General features: G+C 35.3%; 1 protein-coding gene across 1 annotated transcript in view; it reads left to right on the top strand.

Annotated features, from left to right (window-relative positions):
• The window catches only part of EYS (eyes shut homolog), a 1562674-nt gene that overhangs the window by 844423 nt on the left and 706204 nt on the right, over nucleotides 1–12047 (top strand). The window contains 2 exon segments of the mRNA XM_071219700.1: nucleotides 1973–2097; nucleotides 9547–9662. Of these exon segments, the coding sequence (XP_071075801.1) occupies nucleotides 1973–2097; nucleotides 9547–9662 (241 nt within the window).

Genomic DNA, 12047 nt, shown 5'->3' with positions numbered 1-12047 from the left:
TTTTAATAAGCTCTTTGTAGATTTTTTTATGTGCCTTATAATTTAACTTGATAAATGCCCCAAATGGTGATTTTGGTGTAGGTAATGCATAGAGAATTCTATATTCAATACTAATAAGAGTCAGATTATGCTTTACTATTTTTATTAAAGAAAAACAAATAAATATAATGGAAATACCACAATGTTGACCTTCAGTCTAGAGGAGGGTTTGCAGGAACAGTGCATGGAAGGGGTGGCGGCCATTACAGTGGTTACAGGTATGTATCTGGGTGAAGTTGTCAACAAAATACCTACAAACCACATTAATGAGTCCATTTGCAATTGATTTCCAGTGGGTGAAAAAGCAGTACTTGCCCATTTGAGTAATCATTTAAGGGTGATTACTCACACGCTAATAGCAGGGGATTTTTTTAAACTTTTTTATTGTCGTTCAATTACAGTTGTCTCCATTTTCCCCCCATCACTCCTCCCCACCCCAACCATCCCCACTTCCCACCCTCAATCCCACCTCCCTTTAGTTTTGTCCATGTGTCCTCTATAAAGGACACATGGACTACAAATAGCAGTTTAAAGTAATTTTTTTTTCATATCAAGTACTCAAATGGAAGTATGAGGTTGGATTTATCGGAAGTTTTATTCTGAGTTCTAATTTAAAAAAATTTGCTATAACGTTTGTGTTCAGTTGCTATGCATCAGAATCTCTTTGTGTTCCATGCCCCTTCCGTCAGTACTGTAGATAAGTCTGTGTTTAAAGCCCAATGTGAGAGTCTCATGATTTAGTGATGTCACGAGTTTCTATCAAAGACGAATTTTTCGCAGTTTTAGGTTCACAACACCATTGAGAGGACGGTGCAGAGATTTCTCATGTGCTTCCTGCCCCCACATATGCACAGCCTCCCCCATTATTGACATCACTCTCAAGAACAGCACATTTGTTACCAAAATGAACCTACGTTGACACATCTTAATCATCCAAAGATTATAATATGCCTCAGGGCTTACTCCTGGTGACGTTCATTCTCTGGGTTTGGACACATGCATAATGAAATATACTCGTCATTATAATGTCATACAGAATATTCTCACTGCCCTAAGAAAATATGTGCTCTGACTTTTCATCACCCCTTCCCCTTCCCCCTGACAACCGGTGGTCTTTTTACTGTATTCATAGTTTTGCCTTTTCTAGAATGTCATCTAGTTGAAACAGTACTGTATTTAGCCTTTTCAGGTTAACTCCTTTCACTTAGTAACATGCATTTAAGGCTTCTCCATGTCTTTTAATAGCTTGATAGCTGATTACTTTTCAGCACTTAATAATAAAAAGGTCTTTAGTAATGTGGTAACGAAGTGCCGGCCCGGAGAAAATAAGGGGAGGAAGCACGTGAGCATGTGCCCACATTAATGTCATTTCTTTTATTCATTTCCCAGAGATGACATAACAAATTACTATGAACTTGGTGGCTAAAAACACTATTTTTTTTTTGTTACAGTTGTAGAGATCACACATACAAAATTAAGGGACCAGTAAAGCCATACTTCTCTGAAGGTGCTAAGGGAGAATCCTACCTTTTCTCTTCCAGCTTCTGGAAGCTCTAAGTATCCCTTGGCTTGGGGCTGCATGACACCAATTTCTAACTTCTTTGCATGGCCTTTGTCCCTGTGTATCTGCATCTCGTCTTATTATAAGAGCACTTACCTTTTGATTTGGGATCAACCCAGGTATTCAGGGATGATAGCATCTCATGATCCTTCACTTAGTTACATCTGCAAAGATCAGCTGGTTTCAATTTCAATGAAATTAAATATCAACTAAATGCTAGTGAAGTAAAAATGCTGGTGAATATCAACTAAATTATCTCTCACACATAAACTGTAATAAATGACTATTTCATGTGTTTAATGTTATTCTTAATTTGGTGAATATGACCTCTAGAATACAGATTCATCAATATTGTTCACTTTTCTTTCTCAGAGGTCTTCGTGGATTTTCTGGTCAATTTTGTGAAATTAATATAAATGAATGTTTTTTATCACCATGTCTAAATGGTACAAACTGTGAAGACCTCAACAATGGATATATTTGCAAATGTCAACAAGGTAATTATTGAAAATATAATAGTCATGCATCCTATGTAGAGATATATGTGTGCACATATATATATTTTACAAAATATATATATTTACATATGTATGCATATGCATATGTATAATGCTATTTGACAATCCACTCACCAATAACGTTGTCAACTATCAACCAATTTCTAAGTAAATATCACACTTAGAAAACATAAACATGAAATAGAAGTTCTGCGAACCAGTAAGCAATCACTTGGACTACCATCAGGAAATCCTAATATTTATAGTATGAAATCTTATTACAGGTATTTTTCTAAATTTATGTAAACTTCACATTCCTGATTTTTATCTATATCAATTGTGCTTGTCACATAAGAACTCTTTTATAAATGTTAGCACTTAATAATATTGACATTATTATTATATATAATGATTGTTAGTACAGAGATGGGCAAGCAGAAAAAACTGATTTTATCCAAGGAATAATTATTCATTAATAAGTTGTCTTTTGGGCCATTTCTGCCTTTAGTTGTATTCTCTTTAACCATAAACTGATATAAAAAGTTGTGTTCATGCATCTTTTTTTCCTACATTTCTTCTTGTTTTCTAACTTTTAAGTTATATTGTTTTCTTCCTCTGTCTTCCGCTTCACTCATCTCATCTTCAGCATTCATCTGCGCTCACCGAATTAGGGTATAGCTCTCAGAAATGTCTCAATAATCTCTCAGAAATATATGTGAGGGTATTTCTGGTCACTAAGAAAGAATTCTTGCTACTTACAGACCCCACAAAAGACTTGAGAAGCTTGTGAATACCTCAGGTTCTGGGCTTCTTGTTATTTGGATCTCCTGGGGGAATAACACAAGGAAGTCTGGAGACACACAAAAACATGTAACTTTCCTCCCACCTTCTAAGTTCATCTAGCTCAGTTTACAACCAAATTAAAAGATATTAACAGGCGAAAATGTCTAAGATTTGTAATTACTGATGTATATGCAGTGGATGTCATGAGATATGAGACCAGAAACCCCTTGGACAGTTGAGGCTTATATGCCATTCTGGACAAAGGAGAAGGGCCCAAGGACCTGAGAGTCCAAATGGGAAATAGGTAATTCCCAGAGAAGAGTTAGTGTAGACGCCTGGTAAACAAATTCTTGTTGGGTTATTTTAAAACAGTGGGACACAGAAGGCAGGCTTTTCTAGATTTCTTCCTGTCTACCACATATGTGCTAATTCATATGTGCTGAAGGTATATATGTTAAGGTGATTATACTAAGGTCTCCTTCCAGAAGCAGGTTTTCAGGCAAGAAAGGAGGAGGTTCAAGGTTCTTTCTGAGTCTTTTGTTTCTTAAAAACCAGCTGAAAATCAATATCTCAAAAAGCACCTTTTGTGGTGGCAAAACTTTGGTTCCCTTCAGCAGACCTGTGGACCTTATGGCTCCTGTTGCTTATGTGATGATGTACAAATTATTGATGGAGTGCCTGCAGCATGCTGTTTCCAAGTTCGCATTCTACAGCGTTCACCACGGCTCACTCAGTACTGAGACTATGCCTGATCTGGCTAGACAGGTTATCGAAAGACTTCTGCTCCTGCATTTTGAAATAGCCGCCTATACATAAAACTGTAACTCTTGCAGATAAAAGAAGTAGAATAGAGATTACAATTTTCTGATATAGGAAATAAATATCATTTTGAAAGTTTTGCCTCTTTTAAGCAAAAATGTTTTTATTGCGATCTGAACATTTAAAATGCTATGAAAAGCTACCATAAGCAATGAATGCAGGGTGGGGCAAAAGTAGATTTATAGTTATGAGTACACAAAACATAGTATTTATTCTTATGTTATTATTTATCAATTACCATATCATTTATTTGTATTACAACTGTAAACCTACTTTTGCCCCACCCTGTGTAATTTTTTAAAATAAAGCAGCAAAACAGGTATATCAATAATTTTTACTATATCAATACATATCTTACATTGCTGATTTCATTTTTATGTTATTATATTTACCTTGCAAGATTAGGTTTGATGCTCCAGCTTATGAACCCACATATTTTAGATCTATTTGGAAGCATGGAGCCATCGGAGGCCACTTCAGCCCCTCCGATGGAGCGAGCCCCTTCTGAATGCTGCTGATGGTCCCTGGAGCACAGGAAGGGCCTCAGAAATGACACCCGTCTGTGTTGTTAGGTGCCACTAAGTCCTTTCTGGTATTTTTCACTTAAGGCTTAGATTCTTCACAACGTAGCCCCCAAGGGCAACAACCAAACAAGCAGTAAACCAAAAAGAAAATTTTTTTTGAAAATGCTGTGGGCACCCTTCCAGACCTGCTCCCAGGCACTGTCTACCGCCAGCCCATCCTTCCTCTGAAGTTATTTAAGGAGTAATTTTGATCTGCCAGGTTATCCTTTATCCCTTCCCCATTTTCTTTATTCGGATAGTTAGCTGTTATTTTTCCAAGGTTTTTAAAATGCATGCTGTACAATTCATTCTGTTATAAAGTTCTGTAGTTTTGACAAATTGTAAATACTTGTGTAAACACCACCACAGCCAGTCACGTAACCACCAGCGCCAGACTGTACCCCTGCTCGCCCTTTGTAGTTGGTCCTTTCCTCACCCCCAACATGTACTGATTTTTATATAATTCTTCTTTTTTCTTTATCATCTTTGTCCTTGGAAATTCTACCTGATGTTTAGTAGTTCTTTCTCTTATCTTCTGACTTTTTAGGTTTTGAAAGCCAAATGTGAAAAAGGCATTACTATCTCACTTTACCAATGAGGACCTGGAGTACCAGAGTCTTTGAATAATCTTCCACAGCACATTAGGCAAAACTCAGATTTATAACCAGCATCTCTGAGCTAGTGCTGTGCACTTATCATTTCTTATGTTCCCCACAGATGGGCCTTCCCTGGAGAAAAGTTTTCCATAAAGTTTCGGTTATACTAGATGAGTATAAGATGCACACCATTATGCTTATAGTTAATAATACTGTACTGTACACTTAAAAAGTTGTTTAAAAATAGGTATCATGTTCAATGTTTTCCTAGAAAAAACAAAATTGAGAGTCATTTTACAAAAAAGGACCTGACCAATAGGACCCATCAGTGTGTTGCATTAGTCTGGATGTTACCAATTCTAACCACTTCCTCACCAGGTATATCTGCAAAACACAACTGAAATTCAAACTGGATATAAGTAAGCTAGAAGATACTCTACATCTTTTCTCATTTCAGACCATCAAACCCCATCCAGGGAGTTGTATTCTAATGTATCCTCACAAATTGCTCAGCACATATTGAAAAAATACAATTCATTTATGATGCTGGCCAAGGTTGTATAATCACAGACAGGGCTGTAGTTTACAGAAAGCCACCCCTTTCTTCAGAAGCAGACAAATTAGATGGTTGTACCCTTTCCTCCAAGCTGACAAGGTACAGCGCTGGGCAAGCAGAGCACATGTTGGATCTCAGACCTCACTGATCCTCTGGCAGAGATCTTCATGCACGGTACAGGCCTAATCACACGGCTTGTCCTCTGCCTGTATAGTGAATCAATGGCTGCTGAACTCGTTTGCACTGAAGTATCAATTCAAGCATTCAGAGTACTGTACAAAATAAAGTGTACTTACTTTTGTTTTAACCCAAATGGTTCCATTTATAGTGTTATATAAAAATGTTTAACACTCAATAAGTGAAACCACAGTTTATCCCATTACGAGCAAATTGAAAGTGAAGGGGACAATTTCTGCACTGCAAATGTGCACACTTCACCCTGAGTTGTTCTCAGGCCCTGGGGCAGTCACTGCGCCCACTTCTTACACTCCGGAGGGGTGGAATAGTGTTTATATGGGTGATAATATAAAGTGCAGATACACTTTTTGCTCTTAAAATAGCATTATTCATTTTGAAGCATAAACGCTGCATTGTCCTTGGGTCAAGGTAGCAGAGAAACCAATAATATCTGCTAGGAGTGCTTGCAATTATTAAGTCATGGGTAGAGCTTTTGTATTTAGAAGAGAAAAGATACAGAATGATTTTTCTCTTTAATCAAGACTCATGAAAAGTGACATAATCTTTACTATGAAATAAAAAGTCTATACTAATGTATTTTCATGAAGATTTAGGTGTAAAAATCATTTCTTCTATATAGTCTACAGTTAGACTAAACCCAATAAAATAATTTTAATTCATGTTACCCAATTACTAGATAATATATTAGCAAGAACAACAGAATTATTTTAGGTTTAGGTTTTATTTTATTTTCCTCAGATTAGATGGAAATTACTTGGTGCTTAGAGGGAAAATAAAAGGAAAGTAAAACATATAAATTTTGAAAATAGTGACTTTTATTTTCATTAATAAACTCCAACTATTATAACTGCCATGCTATAGCACAGAAAGATGGTATTAAAACCTGTCCGTTTTTAGTTGAATATATTGATGTACTCAAGGATTTGTCTTATTTATCAACTTAAAAATTAGTCTAATTTGTTATTTTTATTAGTAATATAATTTGATACCTAATATCTTCTTTATTTTATACCTGAATTTGGCTTATTTATTTTTAATCACCAAACAGTATTTTCTAAGTACCTGGTTACCTTATTATAGATGTTTCCTTTCTCTCTGTTTCTGAGCCTTTAAAAAAAAAATCTTCTGGATTTTCATTTGCCTCTCTTATATTCCTTTCTTTTGTCCCCATTTATATTTTTTCAATTTTATGTATTTATTTATTTTAGAGAGAGGTGAAGGGAGGGAGAAAGAGAGAAAGAGAAACATCAACTGGTTGCCTCCCACATACCCCCAAACAGAGGCCTAATCTACAGCCCAGGCCTGTGCCCGACCAGAAATCGAATCGTCCACCCTTCAGTTCACAGGGTGATGTTCAACCCACTGAGCCACACCAGCCAGGGCTGTTCCCATTTCTTACTGTCACCTTGCCAACACCAGAACAAGGATATTTAATTTATTTATTTATTTTAATGGGTATTATTAGCACTCAAAATCCATTCCTGTCTATTTTGGTTTCTCTACTACAGAAGCAAAAAAATTAAAACCTAGAACATCTAGTTCCCTTGAAGCTATAGTTGTGGCTATAAATTGAGTTCCACCAATAATACACATACCTGGAATCTGGAGGGTCTGGTGGAGTTCATTTAAGGGCGTGTTAGCTGTTTCTGGTGAAGAAGGTCATGAACGTGTGGGATTTTCTGCAGCAGATTTCACTTTCAAATCACTGGCTGTTCTAGAAAGGAGGGGTGGCTGGGGACAGTCAGACTGCCCTCCTGGGTCAGTCACCAGCCTCAGAGTAGGGAGAGCGGACGTCGTGGTTGCAGCTTCCTCGTAGTGCTGCTTCCCTCAGTGAGTGCAATGGGGTCTGGAACTCAGTCATTCTGACGGTGGCTTCTGTGTTTCTCACTGCCCTGGGAGAGCACTCTCAAAGTCACATCTGTGATTCTTGGAGTTATTTCCAAGAGTTATACACTTGGAGTTATATTCCTGTTATTAGTCTTCTAACAATTTCGTAAGCATAGTGTTCTCTGTTATTAAAGCCCCTTTTCCTTAAATACATAGAGGGGTTTCTGTTTTCCATGCTGAACCCTGACTAAATTACTTTTTATCCTAGGCTGTTGTTTTTGACCAAGACAGCCTTAAATTTTTCTGCATCTTAGCTAAACCTTATACAGGATTCTTCATAACTCCAGGCCTCTGACCTCTAGCATTTACTTTAGAAAATATGTGATTGTAATTTTTTCTCTGCTCCTTTGAGATGTAAACCTTCTTGCCACCTCTTGACAATTCCAAAGCCCAGAAATGTCTTTATTGAGGAACTGGGATCCATCCCTTTGAAATGTGATCAAAGGAGATAGTGCCCCTCTCTTCCAGTCTCTGTGGAAGAGTAGAAGCCTAATGTCGGTAAGGGACAATTAACAAACACAGATGGCCTAAGCACCTTGGCCTAAGCACCTTGGCCTACCCCTCCCAGCCCAGTGTCCTCCAATGCCTTTCCAGTAGCTCACCCCAGCATTTAAATACCCTCCCACCTTTGGGTCAGTGAAGTTGAGTTCATTCAGTCTCTCTCCCCTATTTGAATAACCTCTTTGTCTCTTATTATAATACTCTTAAAAAAGAGAAGTCATTCTTCTCTTTTTTAAATAGTATGGTCAATATTTTTTTTCTTTCACAGTTCCTATCTTGTGGTTTAGTTTCATAATGTCCTTTAAAGTATTTGAAGCAAGAAGAAAACTACATTATTATTTTTAATTGTTAAAATAATATTGTAAAATATTTTATTCAATCAAAAGAATATACAATTAATGTAGTTATTACGTAATATAATGACCCTTTGTGTACCCACCATTTACCTCAAAGAATATTATCCCCCAACCCTGCACTAACTATTCTGAATTTTATGTTCAACAATCTCTTAGAATCCCTTAGAGTTTTATTACATACATATGTATATCTAAGTGATGTTATTAAATTTGTATGTATTTCACTTTTGTAACAATACTTGTCAAGTATATTTTTAAGGAATATGCTTTTATATTCAACTGTATGTTTGTGAGATTCAACCATGTTAATGACTGGTCCTACTGATGTTTTATAAGTCCTGCAAAACTGTTTCTTCTGTTAACACCTTTTATAGTAGAGATGGCTATGTGATCAGCTTAGCATATGAAAGAGCATTACAAAGTGGAAAGAGTCTTGGACAAGCATTTAGTAAACTTAGTTTTTTGGCAGCTGCTTCTAAGTTTGATCTGGATGGTGCCAAGTCTTTTAAACTTGTTCTGTATTTTTTTTATAATGCAGTATTTCATTAAATCATTTCTAAACACCCAGAATACTAATTTAATTGTTCTTGTGCAATTTATCAAGGAAAAACAGCAAGAATATATTGCTAAATAGGAACAATAATATTTATATTTTATAGAACCACAGTTTAAGATGTATTAAGTGTAAAACACTATAAGTAGCATATTCCAAGAAAATATTATACATCTAGAAATCTGTAGTGATAGCTTTTCTTTGAATTTAAGAATCCTATTAAAGAAATATGGGCTAGTAAGGGGTGTGTTTATTCCATTGCCTTCTATGTATTAATTACAAGATAAAATATTTACGCACATTTGAACGGGTAATGTAGAATGGCACCATAGGTATAAGCCAAAACTTTATTTCATATATACTTACTTTCATTTCTGTGTAGCTGTGATTTCAAGGCAAATTATTTATCTTCTCTGAGTTTAATTTTCTCATCTATTAAGTACAGGTAGTAGTAACTGTATAGAATGATTATGAAGATAAATTATGATAATTTATATAAAGGACCTAGAATAATTATAAAAAATACTAAGAGTATATATATATACATACACATTCATATATACATATATATACACATATATAAATGATCATAATTATTATTAAAAATGTAATTTCTAGTTGTGATTGTTTTTAACAGGACCTCACTGTGACAAGGGGCTTGATGACTGCATTCCCAGCATATGTGTTCAGGAAATACGCATAGAGAGTAAACCTGGCTTTGACTTGATATGTTTATGCCTACCTGGATTTCTGGTAAAGATTATTATTGTTTTTTGCTATGGAACTTTACATTGTCTTTGAGATACTGTAAGTAATGCGTAGAATGTTGTATGGTGAACAGTAAGGTTGGACAGGTTAACTTAGTGCTCTTCTCCTCTCTGTCTGCATACTACTCTTTTCCCAGCATGCCCTTTCCCTCCTTGTCCACCCCTCACAGCCCTTCTGAACCATCCTCAGCCCTCCTTTGGAGAGGAAAGCATTCTCATTAATTGATGCAAACTAAGGTGCAAGTGACCTAATGTATTATACTTTAATGTTTTAATGCATTTGGAAGGAGAATGCCAGTAAGGAATTACTTAATATTGTCACAGTCTTGGCAGAACCTCTATTTTGCCAAAGGACATAGCACTGCTTCCCATGTTGGATTCAGAGTATTGTGAGTCCAGGGAGAATGAATCTGCTTCCTTGCAAAATGTGGACTGGTCTGAACGCCATTAATGTTAGAATAGACAAATTGGTAGATATGTCCCTACTGAACCACAATGATTTTTACCACAATTCTTTATTAGAGCTGGTCCTAGCACGTGAACATAGTAATGGAATACCAATTGGCAAGAATGTGCTGTCAGGAATTTTAAACATATATTTGTTAATATCATTCATAGATAGACCAGTCTTAACACAGATAAGAGCTAAGGAATTAGGCAGGTAATACAGTCAGGTGACTCAGTGCACGATTAAGGGTTCAGACTTCAGGGAAGGTGAGGTCTAGCCAGCTCCTAAGAAACATGTGTGTACGAAAGCAGCGAGATATTCCTCAGAGCTGGAGAGCAGAAAGGAAAGATCAGAAGCAAGAGTCTCCAGAGGTGGTTAAGAAATTAAACAGAAAAATAGTCAATCCCTGTCACCTAAACAAAAGAATTTAAGAAAGCTTGGCTTAAGTCAGTTACTCTTTCCTTTGAAGGGTATTCCCAAGGCTCATCTGTCTGATTAAACAGAATTACTATCTTCATACCTTTCTTTCTCTTAGAGTTCTCCAATCCTGGCTTTGCCTAGGGAAAGGTTTTTTGGTTGTTATCATTTTGTTTTGTTTTGTTTTTCAATTAGTGGTATTAGAGAGATGATCTTTGAGTGAGAATTTCAGGCACTCTGACACCTCAGTGGGGATGCCAATAAATAATTTTATGACACCTCAGATTATACAATAATGTCTTCCTTAAATTGTCAGGAGAAAGAAAAAAACAGAGATATATCCTTCATTTAATTCTATTCTCTTACCAATGAAGCCTGATATATAAAAATGTAAATAATTAGATTTATAGTTGTACAAGTAATTATAAATAAATGATGATTTTTACATGTTTTTTGTTAAACACAAAAAATTAATTGCCGAATATTCTTAAATCATCTTTAAATAGTTAACTTCCAAAATAGTTAACTTGGCATACAAGTCAATTAACACTCGAATTATCTCTTTTAATAAAAAATCAATTCTGAAGGATAAATCCATTAGTATATGTTAAAAATGTAAAAATCCTAAAAATATAGTTTTATAAAACCACAAGTCTTTTTACCTTGTGGTAAAAAGAAGAAAGTGTTAAAGATGTAATACATCTATATTTTAGTCATGCACTCAATTAATTTTCTATATTAATCATATAAGTAATTAATTTAAATTGAAATTCTTATAGCCACTCTCATGTTCTTAGAAGCTGAAATAAAACTTAAATGCTTACCCTCATAAGAGACAGCATTAGGTAAAAAGCTACAATGAGAAAGGGGGATTCTACTTTTGTTAATTCATTGGTTATATTCTAAAATGAGTAGATAAAGGTGGAGAAAATTTAGTTTATTGAAAAAGAATTTAACATTTAAATGTTATACATATCAATGTTATAATAGTATACAGACTTCTAAAATTAGATATACTCTTAAAAAGGCATGTAAGGTAGTAATTGGAATAAGAAGCCAAATATTTCAATGAAATATAAAAAAAATCAAGAGATTGTTCAATGTGTCTTTGTTTAAATGATAGAAATATTAACAAAGCCAAAGGGGGTAGGTTCAAGGGTGGGAGGCGGGGATGGGGGCGGGAGATGTGGTGGGATGAACATGGAGACAACTGTACTTGAACAATAATAAAAAAAACTTTAAATGATAGAAATATTAACATGAAGCTTTAGAGTCATGAATATTGAAATAAAGGAATAGAAAAACAAACTAACAGGCATGGCAAATGCATAAAATCACTGAAAAATTGCTTTTTAGATTTATTTTCTCCTTCCCCCACTAATGTTGTGGATAAACAAGATATAAAACAATATGAAACTTCTTATGGTGAAATGTCAAATTTACATTCTTTGAAAATAATGTCATTCACAGAAAGACATAGAATTTGCCAGAGGCTTAAAAACAAAG

This window comes from Desmodus rotundus, chromosome 11 (genome assembly GCF_022682495.2).
Source record: "Desmodus rotundus isolate HL8 chromosome 11, HLdesRot8A.1, whole genome shotgun sequence".
Classification (NCBI taxonomy): Eukaryota; Metazoa; Chordata; class Mammalia; order Chiroptera; family Phyllostomidae; genus Desmodus; species Desmodus rotundus.
Note: the sequence above shows the minus strand (reverse complement) of the source record. Positions and strands in the feature narration are given on the sequence as shown.